We start from the raw sequence: 24,385 nt of genomic DNA, 5'->3' as shown, positions 1-24,385 counted from the left end.
GTCTTCATTGTAATGGAGTGTGTAGTTAAAAGAGTGGACTACAATGGGACTTGATTTCCCTATTTCTGTATTGTTTTCCACAATGGCGGCATCATTTCAGATCACCACTAACAATGTATAGTATACCGGTCCTACCCCCGACATTGACTTTTGCCAGTTTCTTGTCATTTTTGTCAGTTTGCAATATTTGAGGTGAAACCTCAGGATTGTCCTTATTTGCACGTACCTTATTGGGGGCTGTACACCATCCTCCCTTCCCCCGCACGTGAGCTTTTCCTGGTGTCGTGTCCCCCTCCTTCTGCTCCTTGTTCTTTGGCCTGGCACCAGCGGTGTTTTCAGATTCGTAGCACAGATGCAGCGGGGTCCTGAGGGAACCCGGGAGGCTTTGCATAGCAAGGTCTTAAAAAGTCTTTTGTTGGATCCTGGCGGTGCTTAACGGGGAGACAGGTCTGCTTTTATCTTTGTCATGTGACTTTGTTTTGGAAAGATGCAGCGGTGGGAGAAGCAGGTAAAATGACTGCTTCCATCTTGTTGTGTATGTAACCTGGACGTGATTGAATAGCCTTTGAAAACTCTTTTTCTTCTATTATGTTCTAAGTATTGCTTCAGCTTTTTAAAAAGTCTTCTGTTTAAAGGCAAGTTCTTTATTCCAAAGATAATTCAGTGAACTAAAAGAGAACACAAATTTAGACTTACAGTACGCCTTCTGATAATTAGACATCAATTTTTATGCCAATTTTTTTACTTGGTTTGTATATTGAAACAGTGATATTGAAGTTGCTATCAAAAGCATCCTGATCATTAGTCTGTCTTTAAGCATAAACTTAAAAAAATCTTTAATTTGTGAAATAATGAGGGTCCTAGGATCATAGAATTAAAGGAAGAAGGGATTTTAGAGGCCACATAGTCTGTGCCCCTCTTCTTAAAGATGAGGAAACTAAAGCTGAAGATGCTAAGAGAAGTGACAGCAGGGATTCGAACCCGAGTGTGATGGCGGAGTCAGAAAGCTCTACGTTGAAATATGGCCTCAGACACTTAGTAGTTGTATGACCCTGAGGAGTCCCTTAAGTTTCCGCCTCCTCTCTTTCAGCGTTGCTGTGAGGATCCAGTGAGGTCATGGGTGTCAAGTACACACAGCAGTGCCTGACACATAGGAGGCCCTTGGCAAATGCTTGTTTCCTTCCTTCCCCTAAGCCTCCGCTCTTCTACTGCACCGCTTCCTTTCCTACTTTGCAAACTGACTCGGAGAGTCACCTAAGAGAATACAAAGTGAAAAGCCTTTGGAACTCTGCGGTCCTCCACAAGCGTACGTTCCTGTTGTCCTTCGCCCGTGAAAAAGGAGAGCGATGCCCTTCTGGGGGTTTTGACCTGGGCCCGTGCTGTGGAAGTGTCAGGCCTCCTTTTCGTGCTTATGGAAAGGCTTATCTTCGCTCTCGTGTTGGAGGAAACCCGAGGGTTCATTCAAGGCCGTCTTCTCCCTGTGCACATCGGTAAACTAAGGCCCCGCTGAGGAAGACACTCCTCCGCACAGTCACGATCACACTCGGGGCTGATGGCCGAGCCCAGGTCCTCGGATGAACGCGAAAGCAAAGTAACGGAGGCAACTTCCTGTTCAGGGAAGGCCACTTAGGTAAACCTGTGGATGCAGTGACACAGTTACATCCGTTTAGCAATGTTGGAAGAGCTTTAAATGCTTTTCTTAGCAACACTGAATAAGTCAGTGTAATTCTATCCAGAAGCTTGATGACATTTATGCAAATACAAATACGCTCGATTAATTCATCTTCCCCTTTTTCCATTCTATTTGATTTCTAGTTAAATTTCATTTCCAATTGCGTTTTATCTTGGCATTTACGTCTTCTATTTCTCTTAACAACCCGCATGCTTTTTCTGTGGCGCCAGGTATTCCTATCCATTTTTTGGAAGTGCTGCTCCTATTATGACGAATCCACCCGTAGAAGTCCGGAAAAATATGGAAGTCTTTCTTCCCCAGTCGTACTGTGCATTTGACTTTGCTACTTTGCCTCATCAGCTCCAGGATACCTTTCTGAGGTAGGTCTCTGTGTGTCACTAAATAGTAAGGCTTCCCACATGTGTAGGAGATGAAAGACTGCTCATTTGTGTTTTCATATGCAGGGAATCCCACAGAAAAGATGCAGAAGCGTTTGAACACGCACACAGGAATTCCTTTAAAAAATCTGTTACTAGTTGAGCTTCTGCTTAAGGTGGAAGACGTTCTTAGCTTTCTGTACTCTTTTATCTGTCTGTGTTTGGATTGGCGAGCCAGCAGAACTAGCAGACGTGAAAGAGGAAGGCCCGGAAACATGGCATTGCTGAGAGCTAACTTGATACACGTGTGGACTTGCACAGAGATGAGTTCTGGGCCGGGCCCAGATGACGTGCCTGTGCCCTTTGGCATGTCATGCAACCTGTCTGGGCCCCGTATTCCTTATGCGGACCATGGAGGTTTTGCCTCGTGCTCCCATCCCGGAGAAGGTGACATGCCTTATGGCAAGCATCCTTTACTCGACGCAGAGTGGGTGGGAGTAGACGTGAAACCTTGACCTGGACTTGGAACACGTCATGAGTCCACTGGTCTGGGAGGCCTTCAGCTCCAGGCATTAAGGACAATTCACTTTTGCTGCACGTTCTTTCACTCAAAATGGGGGTTGGGAAGACATGGCCAGGGCGTGCGGCATCTCAGTGCAAAGCATTTCCTTCAGTGAACTGTATGTTTTCTCCTCCCTAGGTTACCACTGCTTGTTGAACTATGGCATAAGGACAAAATGGCCAAAGATTTACTTATTGGAATTGCTAGAATTCAGCTTTCGAATGTCCTATCCTTAGAAAAAACTCGATTTCTAGGTGTTCATGGGGAACAGTGTTGGCGCCAAACTTTCAGTGAGAGGGTTCCTGTTACAGCAGCACAAGGGTAATGTCTTTACTAAATATTTTATTCCTTTGGACGAGATATCTTTTATTATATTTCTACTTTCATATAATCTTCTAATATCCATATTCTTCCTAGCTACATAAAATAAAAACATCATTAAATACTGTGCATATTAACTTCTCATTTTAAAAAAAATTTAAACCCTTACCTCCCGTCTTGGAGTCAGTACTGTGTCCTGGCTGCAAGGCAGAAGAGAGGGTAAGGGCTAGGCCATGGGGGTCAAGGGACTTGCCCAGGGTCACTCAGCTGGGAAGTATCTGAGATCAGATTTGAACCCAGGACCTCCCATCTCTAGGCCTGACTCTCAAAGCCACCCAGCTGCCCCCCTCATTGTTTTTTTTTTTATTTTATAAATTTTCTTCCTCTTTCCCTCTTGGGATTCAAATGACTTGATAAATTTAAAATTAGGGTACTAGATTTTGAGCTAGAAAGAATATTAGGAATTAAATGGTCAAAACCTTCATTTTACAGATAAAGGTGACGTGGCCTGCCCAAAATCCACAAGTAATAAATAAGTGGCAGAGTTTGGATTTGAACCCACTTCCTTTGACTCTATTTTTTTGTTCTTTCCACAACATAGTATTGGCCTTAAGAGGAAAAAAAAACCTGTCCGTTCTATGGTAGGATTGTAGACCTGGAATGGTAAAGGGTTGCGAGCACGTCTGCTCCCGTCCCCTAACTGTACAAACCAGGAAACTGAAATCTAAAGAAGCAAGTTTGCCCGAGTTCACACCGGAGCGCATTTAGGCTTCTCCTCCGGCTTCTTGAATACTCATTTTCTGGGAGTAGCGGGACAAGCGTGTCTGAATATACGTTTCAATTAAGGATACATGTCTGCTCTGCTCAGGGTGATTGTTCTTCCGTCTCGTCAGTCCGCGATGTGCACGTGCCCGTCCGAGTAAGCCTGGAGATAGCGCAGCGACGCCCCCGGCGGCTGGGGCCCTCCAGGGCGACCCCTCTCCCGTGTCTCGCACACACAGTTTGCTGAGCAGCGGGTCGCTATGATGTGTCAGTGCAGACAGTCAGGGATCGCCTCTCTCCGTGGGTGTGGCTCTCGCACCCAGGGCCGCCCGGGTCGCGCTTGCTCGTGGCCGTGACCCAGCTTCGCCGCCGCCTCCCTTGTCCCCGTCGCTCCCTGCAGGCACTAGTTCTCAGGCCGCTGGCCCAGGGCCTGGCCTGTGGCTCGGCCGCTGCGGGCAGCTCCGGCCAGCTCTTGGCCGGCCACATGGCGGACGGGGCGGGGGGCGCGTGGGCCGCTGGGCCGCGCTCCTCGGGGCTGAAGGCGCTCTCTGCTTTGCAGGGCGAGCCACAGGGTAGCGGACCTCTCCTACACGCTGACTCTGGAGGACCACGGGCTGGTGCGAGTGCGCGAGATCCTGATATCGGACTCCTCCCAGGTGCGTGCGCGCCGCGAGCTCCTCGGGTACGCTTGGCGCCCGCTCTCGGGCCCGCCTAAGACGTGCCCCCGTGTGCTTTCTCCAGGGCTTCGCTGCAAGCCGACCCGAGCCGCCTCCTCCTCGGGCCCTGTGCGGCCCCGAGACGCCGGCGGAGCCCCGAGAGAGCCTGGAGTACCGGGCGGCCCTGGAGCTGGAGATGTGGAAGGAGATGCAGGAGGACCTCTTCGAAAGCCAGGTGAGTCCTCCCGCCGCCCACAGCCTCGCTTCCCCCCGGCGAGGCCGCCTCGCCGCACCGGCAGCCGTGGGAGGAGAGAGGACGCAGAGACGTCTGTGCGGCGGGCAGACAGGGCGGGCGAGGCCTCCGAGCGGGGCCGGCCTGAGGGCGCTCGTCGCCCGAGTCCCTTCCGCGGGCTCGCGCCCCTCCCCCAGCCGCAGTCCAGCAGTCGCTTCACGCAGAGCTGCCGGAGCCTGTTACCTGCTTGTCTGCGGACAGGCGGGCAGCGGAGCCCAGAGCCGTCAAGGGGGGCTCTCGAACTCGGCTTCTGCTTCGAGGTTTGCCCCGGAAGCCAAGGCCCGTCTTGGGCTCGGGCGTCTGGTGGGGGGCAAGAATGAGCCGGCGCTCTGCGGCCTCCGTCGCCACTGGCAGCGGCTTGAAGAGAGGGCGGCGGGGGCGGCCAGCAGGGACAGGAAGCCCCCTCTTGCCTGCAGGGGCCGTGCGCTCCGCAGCGCCCCCGGGAGCCCGTGGCCTCGGTCCTGGGCCGAGCGGGGCGTCAGGGCCCCAGCGGCGCCCCCGGGAGCCCGAGGCCTCGGTCCTGGGCCGAGCGGGGCGGCAGGGCCCCAGCGGCGCCCCCGGGAGCCCGAGGCCTCAGTCCCGGGCCGAGCGGGGCGGCAGGGCCCCAGCGGCGGCTGCCCGGTTATGCCGCCCCAGGCTCCCGGCTTTGCTCCTCCTTATTTAGCTGGTGATGTCCGGCGTGTGCTCCGGAGCCTCAGAGCTCCTCACGAGCAGCACGTTTGAGGGCCTTTACAGTGGCAGCGGGAGACACGGCTGGATCAGGCCAGCGCGCGTCCTTGTTCTCTGCCGCGTGCCGAGAGCCGGCTCGGCCCCCAGACACGGCGACTCGGAAACGGTTTCTGGTGACGGCGCGCGCCGGCCGGACGGCCCCGCAGCCCTCTCAGGCGCCCCCGAACTGCCCTTCCCCCGTTGGGCCGCGTCAGAGGGTCCTTGAGAGCTCAGGGAGAGGCTCCTCAAAGGGAGCTTTTCTTCTACAGCACTAGCATGCCGTGCTCAGCAAGACGAGTCCTCGTACTCGGCCAGTGACGCTCACAGGAAGCCCGGCGCGGTCCGGCTGCCTGGTAGAAGCTGGAGCTCAGCTGCTGAAGGGCGCCTCCTGGAGCCGAGCCCTGCTGTTGGCCCGCACCCTGTGCTCGGGAGGCTCTCTGTGTTCCTGCTTCTTTCCTGACTCTGCGTTTTCTTTTCAACAGCTGAAGAAGCGAGAGCTGGCTCACATGCAGGCCCTTGCAGAGGAGTGGAAGAAAAGGGACAGAGAAAGGGAGTCGCTGGTCAAGAAAAAGGTAACCCAGTTCTTTAGGGACGCGGTCCGCAGCTTTACTGGAGAGCGTTTCAATCTGAGAAGATCAGAAAAGGGGATAATTCATGTTGTCTGATTATTTCTCGGAGTGATAAAGCGTTTAAGCCATCTACAATAAACTCTAAAAAACGTCCTTATACAAAGAAGTTCATCTCTGAATAGCCCTGAAATGAATTTAAGGGCCTGTATTTAATGGGATGTATGAGATGATAAACCCAAATCTTGGCCTAACCAAGTTCATTCTTAAGGAGGAAAAAAATTTTTGTTGCTGATTTTTTTTCCTTTTTAAAGTATTGACCTTATGTTGACCTCGTGCACTAAACGTCGGCTTAATATCTACAAATTTCTCAAATTATATGCTTGTGAAACTCACTTGATTTTACCTGGTATCTTTCGTTTCCATTTTTAATGTTGTTAAACCAAGGGATGCTGTTGGAATCACACCTCATTTCACAAAGGATTTGATGTGTCTTCTTTGACTTCTTGTGAATAAGACATTGAAATGTAGGCTGAATGATACCGTCGGCAGGGAAATTCACAGCTGGCCGAACAGCTTTGCCAACAGAGTTCTGATGAATCGTTTGAATCCCGACTTGAGTGATAGCTGTAACATTGCTACGAGTTCTGTCCTTGACTCTTCGCAATGGAACTGGACGTATAAGATCTCAGACTTGGAATGAACCCGAGAGGCCATTCATGAAGGAGTCCCTTTGATGATATTCCTGATACATTACTGTTGAAGTGTTCTAGTGAACCTAGTTATAATCATGACAAGAGGATCCACTCCATTTCTAATGTCTGTTAGAAATTAGGCTTCAGCATACTTTTTTCACAAATTTTTTGTTTTTTTTTTAAATGTGTGTTTCCTTTTGTAGCGGGTTAATATGGAAATATGTTTTGTACCCTTTAGATGTAATTGATACCCTATCGCTTGTCCTCTTGGTTTGGGGCCAGGGCTTGCAAGGGAGAGAATTTGGAACTAAAAACTTTATAAAGGAAGTAGAAATATTTAAAAGTGACATTGGGAAATATTGAACGAAATGTAAAAATTATGGGGAAAAAGAAATTGTGCTTCATACTAAGCTTAGATGAACTTTTCATCCATTAATTATTTTCTGTATTTTGGCTAACACGTTTTAAGTGGACTTTGATAAATTAATTTTGAGTCAAAGATGTCAAAGGGTCTGGAAAATATGTTATATGAAAAGCAATTGAGAAGATCGTTGTATTTAGACTGAAGAGATGACCAAGAGAGAGAGATATTAAGAATTGACTCTTGATATCATAATGTATATGATAATAATTAATCTTAAATATTTAACAATAGCAACTAAGTTTATTTGGGGTTTATCACTGGAGATCTAATTGAACACTGTAAGACCTATCGTCTATCAGATTCTTTGATAGGATACTATCTAATTTTTTTCTTCCAGCTTTGAGTGTCTATGATTCTAAGCTTTATACTAAACTTATAATGAAATATATATTTAAAATTTCTCAGGAAAATAACATATTTTTTTATAATACAATTTTCAGGTAGCAGAATACACCATTTTGGAAGGAAAACTTCAGAAAACTTTAACTGACTTAGAAAAACGTGAACAACAGCTTGCCAGTGCAGAAACAGAGGTATACCTTACCTAGACTTAATTTTAGAAGAGCGTACATCCATGTATTCAAAGCATATTTCATTGTAATCTGGATTTCTAACAGTATCAACAGAACTATTCCTTTATCGTTCAAATATACATTCTATTTTTGGTGAGAAGAAGTGGGTGAAAAAGTTATTTTTAGTATGAATCAATAATCCTTGTCATACAATTCCATTTAGAAGCTTGGTGGGTTTTGGAGGAGTTCGAAAGCGTTAACCAGTGAGGTAAGGTGAAAACGAAGCAATTTATACGTCTGCCTCCTGCCCCAAATGATCTTTAACTAAACAAGAAGATTCGTGTTACAAGAGATGGACAGAGTCGCCATCTTGTATCCCTTTCGGAGTTGAAGAGAGCAAAGACTTAAAGCAGCCTGGTAGACCTGTTTCGTCCTTGTGCCGAACAGTTCCCAGTGCTTGTTTTTGTCTCGTTAGAGAGGGGCCGCAGTCTCCTGATTACAACCTTTAGTCCAAACAGCATTACAAACTAGCTGATAAAATGGGGATTGTGAGGTTCCAGAGAGCTTCGGGAAGGGGGAGTTTATTTCATCTGCGGAAACCTTGGACTTATCAGTTGGGAAAAAAGTAGGAGAATATAAACTGAGTTAGATGTCTGATGCAGCTTGATTTATAGCTTTGCTTCAGGGGCTTTCAAAGTAGTTTGAAAAGAGTTTGGCTTGAACCGAAGAAAGTTCATTTTCATGTCTCTCTGCCTCAGTCACCAGAAAGAAAACCGGCCACTGCTGCCAAGCCAACAGACAGATATTCTCAGAATGCAGATATGTCCCTTAGAATCTACACACTGGAGGTGTCCAGGTGGTTCAAAGGATCCAGTGAAAGATAAAATTACCCACTATGCTGACTAGTTTTTGTTTCCTTTTAACTTCTTTTCCTTCCCACGTCCCTCCTGATTGGATTGAATTGGTTTTTTTCTCAGATAGACAGTAAGAAGGTGGCCCATTTTTCCTCTATTAGGCCGATTAGATACATCATTTTCCTATTTCACTTTTCTGTGATGATATTAAGGGATAGGAGATCATTTCAAAAGGAAACATGTAGGTTTGGGTAGTTTATATTTTATTTCTAAATATACCATTTATCCTTTTTACAAATGTTAATATAGTTGTTAGAGTGCCTGGAATCAAAGTGGGCAAATGTGCATTGATTTCATTTTGTTTTACACAAAGTATTAAGGCACCGTGTGAAGGGAAAGGAAGAGACAGATAGTAAATGCAAAGAAAAAGGGAGACACAGAGTTTTGGAGAACCGTTAAATGAATTCAGGCTGTTTTCATTTGTAGAGAGTGAGGAGCTGGGAAATAATAAAGGTGGAAGCCAAGATAGGAGCCACCATGGACGGAGGAACGTTTTCCTAACGAAATCCTCAGGGAAGAACAAGAAAGTAAGGTCAGGCAGAGTTGTTAGTGCTGCTGCTAGCAGTGATTCCTGTCCTCTTCTGAGCTCTGCTTGAGTAAGGGAGGCCCACGCCACCTTCAAGAACACAAAACGTGAATGGAGGCTGCGTCTAGTCTCCCTCCTCTCGACTCCTTTCCCACACGTCTTCTTGTTAGCACAGAGGACGTATGTCCAAGAATAGGACTCGGGTACATTTTCGTCTTTCTGTCGTAAATAGGAGGCTTTTGTCTCCACCACAGTCACTTGAGACCGATGCTGAGTCACTGTTAGTCATGCTTTATTTATCAGTCAGTCCTAGCCATTTGGCTGAGCCCTTGGAATACAGGAAAAGGGCCAAAAGGCAACCCTTTCCCACAAAACGCAGGCTCAAAGGGAACTTTTGAAATATTCTTGAAAGTATCCAAAACCAAAACCAGCACCATATGCGGTGAGAAATCCCTCAAAGCTTTCTTGGTAAAGTGGGGGTGACCCCCCTTCCCCCTAGTTCTGTAAGTGCCAGCAAAAGCAATAACAAAACAGTAAAAGGCATAAAGAGAGACAAAGAAGAGATAAGCTCATCCCCATCCGCTAATGACATGTGGCGGTTTGCTTAAAAAATCAAAGGGAATCGGCAAATATACTAGTTGAGATGACAGCTTTAACAAAGGTTTAGTCTACAAAGTTCACAAAAATCAACAGCATTTTTATAATTATAAGGAAATCCAAGAAGCAGTTATAGGAAAATCACATTCCAAATAACTGTAAAATACATACAATATTTGGGGATCATCTACTAAAACAATCCAAAATACAGGTTTAGATTCTTTTTTTTTTTAAGTCCTTACCTTCTGTCTTGGAGTCAATACTGTGTATTAGCTCCAAGGCAGAAGAGTGGTCAGGGCTAGGCCATGGGGGTCAAGTGACTTGCCCAGGGTCACACAGCTAGGAAGTGGCTGAGGCCAGATTTGAACCTAGGACCTCCTGTCTCTAGGCCAGACTCTTAATCCACTGAGCTACCCAGCTGCCCCCTACAGAATGTTTCTTAATGATAGAATGGCTGGTCCACGGCAATGTAATTAAAAGTGACGGGACTACCAAAGTTAATTGATGGTTTTAATGTCACCCCAATCACACTAAAGAGGGATTCTTTATAGAACTCAATAACAAAATCCATTGAAAGAAACAAAAGAGGAATAATGTAAAGAGAGTAGGGATGAAGAAAGAATAGCATTTCCAGTCCTCACACTATGTTATAAAGTCTACCTGGCTTTAGTTAAAAAATAACTAGATCATTTGAACACAGGACACAAGAGAGAATAAAAAACAATGAACTCCCTAACACAGCATCTGATGAACCTGAAAACACAGTTACCCGACTCCCTATTTGGTAAAATCTATTAGAAAGCAATCTGTCAGAGATTGGGTTTTTGACCAGCAACTAAAACCGCATTCCACAATAAATTCAGAATCGCCTTCATAATAAATATTTTCAAAGGGAAAGAAGCAGGTAATATGTCTGGTACAACGATGAGGAAATGAATTCTTAACTAAATACCGTATAGAGGCAATGATAAAAAGGAAGAAGAGAAGCTTTGCATGATCACAATTCGTTTATCTTAGTTAAGCAAAGAAAGAATCAAATGGAAACAATTCCTTGTACCACATTTCTCAGAGACGGGTTTTATGTTCAAGATATAAAGTAAGCATTTATTAAGCGCCTGCTATGTGCCAGACATTGTGTTAAAGAGGCACAAAACAACCTCTGACTGTTGTTGTGGTTTTTACGAAGGGGGGAGGAAGGTTATACCCAAGGGAAGAATCCCATCTAAATGAAATGAATTCATTAGCAAAGAAGGGAAAGGCAAACGAGGACAAGGGGAAGGGGTTTGCGCCTGACTTTTCCCAGTTATTAAACTAAATGCCCCCGTTTCCTAAGGCTAAGTCCAACAGGGAACCAGACTTGTCACACACAGAGTCCTCGGTGGGTCGGGCGCAGGGATCCAGCTGAGTCCTCAGCTGTCCCAGGAAAGAGCGGTTCCTCCAGGTTCCCACTCTGTCCACCAGAAGGTGAGGAGCATTTCCTCTCAGCCCCGATTGATGGTAGTCAGAGAGGCTGCTTGCAAGCGGCCCAGGAGAGTCCAGGAGAGATCTGATCTGCACCTTCCAGGCTTCACTTTCAGCTCGAGACACACAGTTAGAAACCTGCTCCTTTCAATGACCCAGCGGCCCTTGGAATCCGGGCCTGCCGGTCGTGCTCTTGCTGCTTTTACCTTCCCTTGGCACAGACCTCAGGAATCTTACCCTCCGATGAGGGAGACAACATGGGAACAAGTCTATACAGAGTGAATCCTATAGAGGATAAATGGGAAATAACTAACCAGAGTGACGGCACCAGACTTAAACCTCTTGGGACAGGTTTCCTGTAGAAAATGGCATTTTATTTGGGACTTAAAGAAAGCCAGGGAGGTCAGTAGGCCAAGATTCAAAGAAGAGGCCAGGGAGCAATCGGAAAAAATGCCCAGAGGCAAGGAATGGAGTGTCTTATTCATGGAACCGTTAGGAGGATAATGTTATTGGATGAAGAGTCCATGTCAGGGAATAAGGAGTAAGAGGGCAGGAAAAGGAGGAGGCGGCCAGGATATGAAGGGCTCTGAGTGCCAAATAGCCTCTTGTCTTTGGTCCTGGAAGACCTGAGGAATCGCTGGAGTTTATTTGAGCAGAGAAGTCACTTAGACCTGGGTGTTGGGAAAGTCACTGATGGCTGAACAGAGAATAGACTAGAGATTTTGAGGCACAGAGACTCGTCAGCAATTGTTTTAGCCCTTTTTGTCTTAGATGCTTTCTTGCTGGCAGACTAGTCCAGGCACAACGTGATGAGGGCCTGCCCAGAAGGATGACTGTTAGAGGAGAGAAGGAAGCCTATTTGAGAGATGTTGCAAAGACCTTCAGAACAGATTGTATAGGAGGGATGCGAGGTAGTGCTGAAGCCAGGACAGCCCCCAGGTTGTGAGCCTGGGAGACTAGAAAGCTGGGCATAGGGAGTGTAGGAATGGGAAAGGGTTGGGGGAAGGTAATTAGTTCTGTTTGGACATGTTTAGTTTAGGATGTCCCAGGGCATACAGTCTGAGATGTCTGCAAGACGATTGGAGGTCATCAAATGAGTTTGGCCATGATCGGGAGGTGTGGGTGTGACCAGCATAGAGATGGCAATCAGCCCATCCGTGCTGACGAACTTGCCAGGTGACACAGAAGGAGCAAGAGGACGGCAACCCAGCAGCCACCTGTGGTGGGAGGGGCGCTCTGAATGCAGCCAACAGGAGCCTCAGAAGGGTGGTCCCACGGGGAGAAGGAGAACTGGGATAGATAGGCATGTGCTACGCTCAACACCTAGCAGGTCTTTTATGAGTATTCATGGGATCGGATCATTGGGCTGCATACATACATAGAGCCAAACATCGTTTACTTAGTGTTCAAAAGGATATGGTAAGTGGCCAACAAAGTACGTGAATATAATCAAATATTGCTGGACTATAAAACTGTAATAATTAAAGGGATTGTCAAGGACAGAGCAGGTATGGGGATAAGGAAGGTTTTGTAACAAGGAATGGAGGAGTTGCAGGGACAGGGAATATGTATGCTGGTGAGGTAAAAGGAGAGAGATGTCCCCTGCCAAGAGGCTGTCTTTGAAAAATGGGGTTCCCGAGGAATGGGCCTGTGGGAATGTCTTCTCTATGGATTGATGTTGAAGATACCCCAGGACAGGTAAACACAGACCCCCTGAGGGATAAGGCCCCTCCCCCCCCCAGACCAAGGTCCCCCGGCAGGGGTCCAATTAGGATCGTTTATGGTTGAATGACTGTCCTCAGTTTTAGCTCCCTCTATGTTCCCCTGAAATGATTGTTCTGCTCTTATCTGACTGCAGGTTATTTAACTCAAGATAAATTTAATAACAGGTTTGGATTTGGGGGGGGGGTATCAGGGAAGAAGGAATCAGGATTTCCCTAGATTGGTTTTGAGTCTCTCTCAGCTTTGGAGCTGAGGTCAGGCCTCGCAGGCTGGTGGAGGGTTTCTTTTATTCCTGTCTATGCTAATCTGTGCTAGTTTTCTTAAATTATAAGTCTTTAGCAGTAGATAGCAAGAGGAAGAAAAGATTCTGACCTTCAGAGCTGGTTGGGCCTGTCTCTTCAGGCTGACACCCCTAAAGACCAGCCTCACAGTTCAAATCACTCCCCTTAAATCCTTTTGTTCGATGACACAATCACAGGGATCCAGGTAGAGCACACAGCTGGGAAACATCCAGGAGTAGAGGTACTTCTATCCAGAGACAGAGAGAGGGGCTCCTTCCAGTCCAAGGGCCAGGAAGAGAGTCCCAGACCAATTGTCACTCTCCCAGTCCCCTCCCCCCACCTAACTGTCACTCTTGTTAATATCTTCTCTCTAACATTCCAACTGCTGTTTGTTCCACCTGAGTGGCAGAAAGTCCAAAACTTGCTTCAGTTTTCCTTTCCACAAAAATGACAATTATAATAAATGGAAAGAAACAAAGTGATGTAGAGTAAGGTAAATAGAACCTAGAAATTAATATACATAATGACTACAACAATGTAAATGGAAAAACAACTACAAAACTATTGAAAGTGAGAGTTACAAAGAATAAGCCTGGCTCCAGAGGAGATATGAGAATACACTCTTCTTTCTCCCACTCCTTTGCAGAGATGAGAAGACTACAGATGTGGATCATTACATGTATTTCCAGCCTTTTTCAAAGTATGGCTTAGCTTTGCTATTTGCTTTTTCTCTTCTTTCCCTCTCTTGTTTTTTCTTTAAAAAATGTCTTTGTTCTAAGGCTTATCTGAGAGGGGTAAGGGATAGGGATGATGGGAAATTTTTTATATTTACAGAATTATTCCAGGCAAGTCAACTGACTTCTTTGAGTTTCATTTTCCTCATCAAAAGGTAATAATAATACTACCCACACAATGTACCACCTCTTGGGATTATTTTGAATAAATTAATATAAATTGCTGTTATTTGTTTTGCAAGGAATATACATTTGAATAGTCTCCTTATTGTCAGATAGTATTCATTTTGGATTCTTGTTGGAAGGTTTGTGAAAAGCATTTAGAGTTTTTCCATCAAGAAACCTTTTTTTATTCACATTTGATTTGAAAATATCAGTTGGCAAACCCCCCAGAAGTGGGGGATGCCAGGGCAGGGAGATTACTGTCCAGATCTGGACTGAGCTGAATGCATTTCTTTTAGAGGAAGGGAACAACTCCTGTAAGTCACACACCTGAGGCATCAGGACCAAGTCATGTCATTCCCAATTCAGAGCTTCCTTAAAGACAAAGTCCATTCTGAAATTCCCAAGAATTTGTGTAACTTTAGGAATTGCTGGGCCAAATTCAACTTCTGTGGCCCAAACCTCAAAGCGACCAACTCTAATCCCGGACATCTTCTGGACCGAAAATTCTGGTGGCCAGCGCAGAGGTCTGTCTCTCAAGGAGAACTCTGGCCTGGTTTTCACTTTTCAGGTCGCTTGGAGAGTCTGGTCCATTCTCCGCATCCTTCATTGTTCTTTTTCAGGTCTTTCCCCTTATGTCATGTTGTCCTTCATTGGGCTAACTCGGGGACCACGTCCCCGTCCTCATGCCTCCCACGGAAAGCTCTGGCCCTGTGTCGCTTCTGTGATATTTCTACTCAAACCTGGCTTTGACCAGTGGGGGGGATCCCAAAGGGAACCCCAACATCAGTCTGGGCTGAGTTGATAAGTCTACCATATGAGCCGTCGGCAAGGATTTTATGTGCGCCGATTTCTCATGCTTTCAGTAAAGCTGTGGAAAAGGAAAGAAAACATATGGTGCATCATTATTAACCCGGACACTGGAATGCTGCTGAGGGTATTCACTGTACAGTTCTCATACGCGAATGCCAAACTAGGGCATTCTTGCGTCTGTCTCATAATCGCCTACGTGGCTGAGACACGCTGCGTACCTGTGTAATGTGGATCCATTTCTCTGAGCTTCTCTCCTGATGCACTTCAGCCCATCCTTCCCACCCTGCTCCCAAGAAGCTCGAATAATGTCGCTTGTACACACGTACGCCGGTGAGGACGAGGCTCAGAGCTCAAATGAAGCGTGATTAAAAAGGGAGCTTTGGGATCGTGCCCTTAGGAGGCAGCATTACCAGTTGGTGACCTCTTGCTAAACATGTCCTGTGAAGGAGCTTCACTCGAGTGTCAGCCAAGTCCAGTGGCTTTCGCAGCCTCCCATCTTCAGATTTCTGTGACTGAGATCCAGACTCCTCCAGTCCGGCTCCCAGGAATCCGGATGGCACGCAATCGGGGCTTGCGATCATCCAGAAGGAAGGGGGAAGATGGGTCGTGCGACGTAGCCTCAGGGAGTTCGTCCATTGCGGCCCAGCATTTACGTGATGGCACTCGTCCTCCTTTTGTGCCGGCTGGCGCCTTCCCCTGCCTGAGCCCCTCGGACGGAGGCTAGAAGCCCGCCTCTGCCTGAGCAGCCCCCGTGGCGGCGGCCCGGGAGCATTGCCAGGGGGTTGGGGTGAGAGTAGCGCGGCCCATCGCCATCTTGATCGCAGAGCCGCTCCCGCTTCTCCGCTCCCCAACTGCGCACACCTCGCCCTCGAGCAGACACTCCCCTCGCTGGGGTCCTCGTCGCCCAACGCGCATCCAGGAGAGACCGCTCCGGAGACTGGAGGACGGACCGCAGAGGACGCCTGAGGCCGCGGCCAGTCAGAAGACACGCAGCGATGAGGGCTTTGCAAGGAAGGAAGGAAGACGTGGGACACGGCGCGCTGGCAGTGGAGACGGCTGAGGGCACGTGGCAGGCCACGGTGAAGCTTCGGGACCGCCGCGAGGAGCAACCACGAGAGGAAGGAAGAGGCTGCTGCAAAGCGGGCGCGCGCTTACTGTTCCGGTGGCCACCTGCCGTCCGCAGTTCTGTGCCAGGCCCGCCCCGCCGCAGACACGGCGACCCGGGGAGGCACGCACGCGCTGCCGCAGCCCTGCGCCGGGCAGCGAGCTAGCGCTTCATTCACCGCTCTTGTGTCCGGCCGCCTGAGCAAGACGTCCGTGCCTCCACGGGCATCTCTGCGTCGCGCCCGCGTGCCTGGCCTTCTGCTCGGAGGCCTGCAAACTTCCATAAGCAGGGAGACCTCTAGGAGGGGAGGCTCTTACAGATAAGCTTAACGGGCCGTCAGACCCGCCGTGAAACCTTGCAGCATCAGCGTCACTCAGAAAGCACGTTGAGCGGCATCCTTAGTGCTGCAGAGCCGTCCCGTCCCAGCCCCCAGCAGGTGCCGAACCTGCCCCGCCTTCTGGCTGCTGACTGCCCGCCGCGGGCTCCTGCTCCGCACGCCTCGCCCTCTTCGTCGGGTGGCAGCCCCCCCTTCCTGCAGTGACTGCGGCTAAGCTGCAGCGGTCAGTGGCTTGTTTGAGTCCTCTTTGGGTTCGAGATGACTTAGGAATTCGGATCAATGTCCAGTAATCAGGCACACGGAGGAGCTGGGCATGAACACCTGGCGGGATGGACATCTGGCACGTGGAGGAGCTGGGGATGAACATCTGGCGGGATGAACATCAGGCACGTGGAGGAGCTGGGGATGAACATCTGGCGGGATGGACATCTGGCACGTGGAAGAGCTGGGGATGAACATCTGGCGGGATGGACATCTGGCACGTGGAAGAGCTGGGGATGAACATCTGGCGGGATGGACATCTGGCACGTGGAAGAGCTGGGGATGAACATCTGGCGGGATGGACATCTGGCACGTGGAGGAGCTGGGGATGAACATCTGGCGGGATGGACATCTGGCACGTGGAAGAGCTGGGGATGAACATCTGGCGGGATGGACATCTGGCACGTGGAAGAGCTGGGGATGAACATCTGGCACGTGGAGGAGCTGGGGATGAACATCGGGCACGCGGAGGAGCTGGGGATGAACACCTGGTACGTGGAGGAGCTGGGGATGAACATCGGGCATGCGGAGGAGCTGGGGATGAACACCAGGCACGTGGAGGAGCTGGGGATGAACATCGGGCACGCGGAGGAGCTGGGGATGAACATCTGGTGGGATGGACATCTGGCACGTGGAGGAGATGGGGATGAACACCTGGCACGTGGAGGAGCTGGGGATGAACATCGGGCACGCGGAGGAGCTGGGGATGAACAGAGGTATCTTTCCGTAATTCGCAGGACGGCCTGGAAGCTGATGAGCTCACCAAGAGACGGAGTGTGGGGACAGACGCCTTTCTAGTGCCCACCCTGCAGGATGCTCCAGGACCGGAAAAGAACGTCCATGCAGGAAAAAAGGGATGCGGTTGAAAGCCTGGATAGAATGCAGAAAGATCAAGGAGGGGAACAAGGTAATGAGGATGGATCGACGGAGAGCATCGTGGGGAAAGGGAGGGAAGGTCGCCAGCTGGATCTCCACAGCCCCGGTCGGGAAATCGACCAGGCTTTCTTAAACTATACGATAATTAGGCTTGGGAATTCAATTAGATCAAGCCAGACTTTGGGAATATTTGGGTAGGAAAGAAAGGTCTGGGAAAGCCAGAGGAAAAAAACAGGGACCAAAGGCTCTCTCCTGGGAAAAGGTGCCTCTCCAGAAAAGGTGCCGAAATCCATGCTTCTCTCTTCTTTTTATGCTTTCTCAGACACCTTGCACAAAGGAGGTGGGAGGTGTCTGAGGAAGTTGGGGTGCAGAGTTCTGCGAGATTAGTCTCCCAGGGTTCAGAGCCATTTTAATGTGCACAAATTTCTAGGACTTTGGCTGAGAAATTGAGAGGCACAGGTAGCTTAAGGAAATGGTAGGAGCTAGCAAAGTTATCTTTAAAATGGTATGATTGGGGGGGCAGTGGATTGAGAGCTAGGCCTAGAGACGGGAGGTCCTAGGTTCAAATCTGGCCTCAGACACTTCCCAGCTGGATGACCCTGGGCAAGTCACTTGATGTACAGTATTGACTCCAAGACAGAAGGTACGGGTTTAAAAGAAAATGCTATGATCTGGGGCATGTTTGAAGGAAACAAAGAAGGAACCGTCAAAAAGGAAGAGGCTGTAGATTGGAGAAGTGAGGGCGATTGCAGTTCTGTTCTTCTGTCGGTGATGGAGGGTGGATTGAAGCTCCTGTGTGTCCCTCCGTGAATACGTTGTAGTAAATATTCTTTTCTATAATGGATTCGGTTAGAGCTGCTGAGATCTTTTCTCGCCGAGAACGACTCTCTGAAGGCGTGGCGATGGTGATTGTCACGTGCCCTTATTCAGGAAGCTTCCTTTCTAACGGGAGAGGTGACAAGTTCACACAGAAGACGGTGAATCGCAGTGTATTAAGTCACAGCTATAAAATGCTCCTTCACAGAAGGAACCCTGAGAGGAGAAGCCTACCTTGGGAGACAAGTCAGTACTCGGGGGCAACTACAACATGTACTGGTCGTGCTTTGACTCGTGTCGGGTCGCCGTCGCTGCTCTGGCACCGCTTCCTTCGTTCTGCATCACTCACAGTATTCCTGGATTGCTTTGAATTCTTCCTGTTTGCCATTCCTTACGGCAAACTCGCACCTTCTTGCCCCCGCGCTGTGGCGTGTGTGCTCGGTTCTCTGTTTCCCGGTGGGGGCTGCGTGTTTGCTTTCAGCTGCTCCCAGGGTGCCGGTGCGCGTCTCTGGGGCCGTCTAGGAGGGCTTCACGGGCTGCGCACCCTTCCACCCTGCCTTCCCCAACGGCGGTCCTCCCACACTCCCACCAGCCACGTCTCCGTTTGTCTTCCAACACGAGCCTTTCCATCTTTTGCAGTATTTGCCAGCTTGCTTTAATTGGCATTTCTCTGATGCTTACTTTGAGCAATATCCTTTGATCATCTATTTTAATACGCATTTTTCTTCTCGTTCTTTGTTTAGCTTCATAGCCTCATAATTGTTTCCTCTTTCATAGTCTTTGATCAGTGATTATAAGAATATAACCTTTTATTCTCGTTTCTTTTATAATAAAACGCTTGATATTTGTGTTGCTTCTCCGTTCAGACGTTAACAGTTCTTCCCGTACGCTTATTTTAAGCTGCAAAGAAAGAAGAAAGAGCTGCACTTAGATCACGAGAGAAGCCTTCAGGAACTTCAGGATTCTATCCGGAGGATCAAAGAGGAGTGCACGCACCAGGTAGACCTGGAGATAGCCAAAATGAAGCAACTGGAGACAGAAAAGCAGAGGCTTCAGCAGCAGGTCAGAGAACGTGCCAAGCCGTGCCAGGAATCCTTAAAATGTCATTGGGGGCTAGCTGGACAGAAATGCAGGCCTGGAGACAGGCGGTCCTGGGTTCGAATTTGGCTTCAGACTCTTCCTGGCTGTTAACCCTGAGCGAATCGCTTCACCCTGGGTTGCCAAACTCCTGTCGCCCTTCTGCCCTAAAACCAGAGTCCATTCTATCTACATCTCTTGATTGGATTTCCATGTCATTTTATCCAATTATCCTTGTAATCAAATTCATGACAATTATAACACCATAGAATTTTTCATGCCTATGAAGACGTCTAGTATATTTCCAGTAAGTACATTCTATTAGATCCTATTAAGAGTGAATTTTTAAAAAACTGAACTGAAGATTTCCCTAACATTTTCTCTAAGAAACACTATACTGGAAAAAGTTTTTTTGCATCTGCTCTTAAAAAGTTAATTTACCAAATTAAAATAAGCTGTGATTGAGCTGCGTTTTGTCTTTTTACTGTAGCTTCATGACGCTGAAATTAAGTATAAAACTTTGGAAAAAGAATTCCAGCATTTCAAGGAACAGCAAAACAGCAAGCCAGAAATCCGTCTGCAGTCAGAAATAAATATTCTCACGTTGGAAAAGGTACCTTACTTGACTTACTAAATATAGATCACTGGGAATAGGTAAGCTGGTGAAGAATGCTACTCGGTAAATAGTTTATCCACGCTAATGACAAGAAACATAAATTTAGAGCTGGAAGGTAGGTTAGAAGCCATCTAGTGCAAACCCATCATTTCACAGATATGAAAACTGAGGCCCAGAGAGTCCTACTGACTTGCTCAAGATCACACAGATGGCAGAGATAGGACTTAATCCGAAGTCCCTCCCTCCCTCCCTCCCTCCCTCCCTCACTCCCTTCCCTCCCTCCCTTCCTTCCTTCCTCCCTCCCTCCTCCCTCCTTCCCTTCCTCCCTCCCTCCCTCCCTCCCTCCCTCCCTCCTTCCCTCCCTCCCTCCCTCCCTCCCTCCCTCCCTCCCTTCCTCCCTTCCTCCCTCCCTCCCTCCCTCCCTCACTCCCTTCCCTCCCTCCCTTCCTTCCTTCCTCCCTCCCTCCTCCCTCCTTCCCTTCCTCCCTCCCTCCCTCCCTCCCTCCCTCCCTCCTTCCCTTCCTCCCTCCCTCCCTCCCTCCCTCCCTCCCTCCCTCCTTCCCTTCCTCCCTCCCTCCCTCCCTCCCTTCCTCCCTTCCTCCCTTCCTCCCTCCCTCCCTCCCTCCCTCCCTCCCTCACTCCCTTCCTTCCTTCCTCCCTCCCTCCTCCCTCCTTCCCTTCCTCCCTCCCTCCCTCCCTCCCTCCCTCCCTCCTTCCCTTCCTCCCTCCCTCCCTCCCTCCCTCCCTCCCTCCCTCCCTCCCTCCTTCCCTTCCTCCCTCCCTCCCTCCCTCCCTTCCTCCCTTCCTCCCTCCCTCCCTCCCTCCCTCCCTTCCTTCCTTCCTTCCTTCCTCCCTCCTTCCCTCCCTCCCTCCCTCCCTCCCTCCCTCCCTCCCTCCCTTCCTCCCTTTTAGAGGAGAGGACAGATCTTAACATATTTGATGGTAGAGGGTAAGGAGCTAGTGGACAGGAAGAGAGATAAAAGGGAGCAGTGCTAAATAAGACTAGACCAAAGTCCAAGAGTAGTTGGCAAAAACAAGGCAGACAAACACAGGAAAGGGGTTAACTGGGACTCAAACGGCTCCCTTGGGACAGGAAGAAAAGAGGAGCGGACAGGTCGAGCTGCATGTTTCGAGATGGTGACCAGGTGGAGGGGTGACATCTTGAACGGGGAAGGAATAAGGTTGGAGAGGGCTTTCGACCGACGGCCTTGATTTCTTGGTGTTAGGAGGCCTGGTGTTTGCTGGGGTCGAGGAATGCTGAGGATTTGGGGAGTCTAGAAGAGGTTTGGCATCGTCTCGGGTGGGAGTTCACCAGAAGCTAACAGGCATGAAAGCATTTCAGAGCAACAGTGAGGGCTCAGAAGAGCGTAAGCCGTACGTTTGCAGTCGATTTGCCTTCAGTGCGTTCTGATCTTCATTGGTCTGGAATGAGCCGAGCGGTGACAGAGAGTGTGAGGAACCGTCGCTTAGGGCTTAGCAGCATTCATGGCAGGATATCAGAAGGCCAAGGGACTGCACTAGGCTCAGAGAGCCCGACTGAAGGTGGCCCGTGGGGGGTGCTCAGGTAAGGCCAAGCAAGAATCCAAGGGGGCCTGGGACCGAGGGATGGCCGGAGCAGGGACTTCAGTGTCCACGAGCGGGTGCGTTTGGTCCTGAGGATGGAGGAGGTGGAAGGTGGACGGGGAGCCCCGAGTTTGGAACATGGCGCTTCTGAGCAAGGATGGCAAAGCGTGGATGTGCACGAGAGGTAAACTGAAGATGGGATCTTACCGGAAGCAACGGGAGAACTTCGGAGGCCCGGCGCTACACTGCCGGGGTAAAGCTTGACGTGGCAGAGCGCGGTGGCGGGCTTCTAGGGGAAGAGAAAACGGTTCAGCTGTTATCAAGCGATAAACGAAGATGAGTGTTCAGGGAGAACCTAGATCCGCTGCGCTCCTCTTCTGTGTGCCAAGCCGGGTGTCGGGGGAGCCAGCTTCCATTAGGGGAGAACGCAAGGAATCGCGCTCCGCAGAGCTGGAGGGCGTGTTGGCGTCTGGGCAGGATTGAAAGAGGAGTTCTGGTGGCCGCTAACGGCGGACAGTTTGTGGCGGTTTGCAGTCGTTTCATCCGCCCTTCACAGTAACCCCCGAATTAAGTCACCCCATCTTAGAAAGGGTAAAGCTGGGCCTTGGCAGCCTGAGTGACTTTGTCTGGACTCCGTCGGGCCAGAACGCGCATCTTCCGGCAGTCGGGGAGGAGGCGAGAAGTCCGGGTGGGATGAGCGGGAAGGGAAATGAGCGCTGGGAAGGGGCTGGAGACGACCCGAGGCTCTCTGAAAGGCCGACGTAAGTGAGCTGCGAGGCACAGCCTACCAGCAGCGGAAGGGATGACGCAGGACAGCCTTTGTCGCGCTTTGCTTCTGGAAAGCTGTATAAAGCTGTGACCGTTATGCCCAGGGATGGATACGGATTTTGTTTGTTTTTAAATAGGTATAGACGTAACTATCTACTCAAAACTCATTGAACTTTCATCCATTTCCTCCCTAAAATGCTATGTCTGTATAAACATTAGGTTGTGATTCATTTCTAAAAGTTACCTATCTTAAAAACCTTTCACTTTCATGCTTAACGATAAAGCTAATAAAGTCATTCAAAGTAATAGAAATGAGTAGATAACAAATTCCTTCTTTTATCAATTCTGTTTTTAATTGGATTGGGTATTATAGAGTCTTTTATGTGACTCTTCAAGATTTCTTGCCTCTAGGTGGTGCTATAAGTTATATAATGAAGTTAGTGGTCAGGTTCTATCTAGGTTTGATATCAAGATTTTATGTAATCTTTGCTTTCATATTCCTTGTCATCAAAAATATAATTCTTCATAAATTAGAAAAATGACCGAGAATAATATGAATACGAAGAGCTGAAGTTTACATAGAAGATCGGAAGCATGTTTAAGGTATCCCATTTTACTGGCCATTTTTTCTCACTACAATTGAGTTGTTCGAGTCATTAATGATGATTACGTTTGCTACTGCGAGGATAGTTACTACTCAGATAAAACACGAAGATCCTCTTGAAATACAAGCCAACTTACAGCCAAGATTCAATATGTTTGGCCAGTTAAAGGAAAGTTTGTCATTGTGGTACTGAAGAGATGATGGGAAAAAGGAGAGGAAAAACAATGTAATGGTGACGTGCTTAGCGCTCAGTGGCATAATGGAATGAAAATCCTCCACATCTCTGTAATTGAGCCCATATGTTACGGGCATGTAAAACAGCTTTTCTTTTTAAATAACATGAAATCCTTTTTTTAAACATAACAGAATTGTCACTATATTTAAAAATCAGATATACGTCCTTCCAGGAACGATATTTTTCTAGGCCTAAACTAGCACAATAGTGGAAGATGTTTGGGCAAAGGTGGTGACGTAGGCAAATGGCTCTTCTTGATTCACCCAACTTTTCACCCTGAAGGGGTGCTATTAGGTGTTCTGAATTTTAGAAGAATATTTCTCTTTACTTAATATTTAATTTTCATATAATTACAGACAAGTTCAACCTTCTGGAAATAGACTTTATATTATAAACAAGTCCTTTTAATGAATTTATTTCTTCAGAAATATTTGTTCAGTACTAATTTTGTGGAATTTAATAAAAGCTAGTCATTATTGGCGATACAAAGATGAATAGAACTTGACTCCTGCTTTATGGCTCACAATCTAGTAATAAAAAGTATTTGAAAAATTAGAATATGAAGGTGCAGTACGAAGAGCCACAGCAATTTAGAGGCTGAGAAAAACAGAGATTATATTTGAAGAAGGCCGTATTTTTGTTTGGTATTGCAAAATGGATGGAACTAAACAGGCATAGAAGGGGAAGAAGAGTATTTCGAGGAGAGGGAAAACATGTAAGAGTCAGGAGTTCTGGCAGGAGTTCAGTGGATTTAAATTAAGGGGATAATAAAATATAACAATTAGATTCCCACCTTCACAAACTTAGAGTAATAAAGATTCTTAGAGATAATCTTCCTCCTGTGTGTCATGCACTGTGCTAGGTGATAGGTGCCCAAAGACAAAAAATAGTTCCTATTGTTAAAGGAATTTTCTTAATACTATTATGTACAAAAATATATCGGAATAGTTTATAAATACAGCATCTGTACAAGAATAGTACATAAATAGACGATTCCCAAGGAATATATATTCCCTTGGGGAAAATGTCCTGCCCATAAAAAGTTAAATACAAAGTATATGCAAAATGGTTGGGGGAGGAAGAGGGACTCCATTAGTAACTGAGGATGATGAGGATCAGTTTCCTGCAGGAGGTCGTATCGAGTGGAGCCCCAGAGGATGCTAGTAAGTCTGAGGCGTGGAGAATAGCCTTGGAAAGGGAGAACGTCCTAGACGGGGAAGAGCAAGGAGTCTTGTTTGAATGGGAGGGAAAGGGTGTGGATAAGAGGACGTGTAAAAGCACCGGGGCCAGGTCAGGATGGACTTTGCAGACCACTCGGCAGAGTTCTCTTGGGTTTTCTTGAGCACGGAAGTGACGTGGTCAGGCTTAAG

General features: G+C 48.1%; 1 protein-coding gene across 5 annotated transcripts in view; it reads left to right on the top strand.

Moving 5' to 3' along the window:
* CEP120 (centrosomal protein 120) overlaps nucleotides 1-24,385 on the top strand; it is a 98,509-nt gene that overhangs the window by 57,135 nt on the left and 16,989 nt on the right. For 4 of the 5 annotated variants that reach the window (XM_056803954.1, XM_056803955.1, XM_056803953.1 and 1 more), the window contains 8 exons: nucleotides 1,903-2,052; nucleotides 2,750-2,932; nucleotides 4,254-4,350; nucleotides 4,436-4,585; nucleotides 5,833-5,922; nucleotides 7,476-7,568; nucleotides 19,053-19,214; nucleotides 19,720-19,842. In XM_056803954.1, coding sequence (XP_056659932.1) covers nucleotides 1,903-2,052; nucleotides 2,750-2,932; nucleotides 4,254-4,350; nucleotides 4,436-4,585; nucleotides 5,833-5,922; nucleotides 7,476-7,568; nucleotides 19,053-19,214; nucleotides 19,720-19,842 — 1,048 coding nt within the window. The remainder of the gene's footprint in view (nucleotides 1-1,902; nucleotides 2,053-2,749; nucleotides 2,933-4,253; nucleotides 4,351-4,435; nucleotides 4,586-5,832; nucleotides 5,923-7,475; nucleotides 7,569-19,052; nucleotides 19,215-19,719; nucleotides 19,843-24,385) is intronic. The other variant, XM_056803956.1, reaches the window with a different exon arrangement.

The sequence above is a fragment of the Monodelphis domestica genome, chromosome 7 (assembly GCF_027887165.1).
Source record: "Monodelphis domestica isolate mMonDom1 chromosome 7, mMonDom1.pri, whole genome shotgun sequence".
Classification (NCBI taxonomy): domain Eukaryota; kingdom Metazoa; phylum Chordata; class Mammalia; order Didelphimorphia; family Didelphidae; genus Monodelphis; species Monodelphis domestica.
This window is presented reverse-complemented; position numbering and strand designations above follow the sequence as displayed.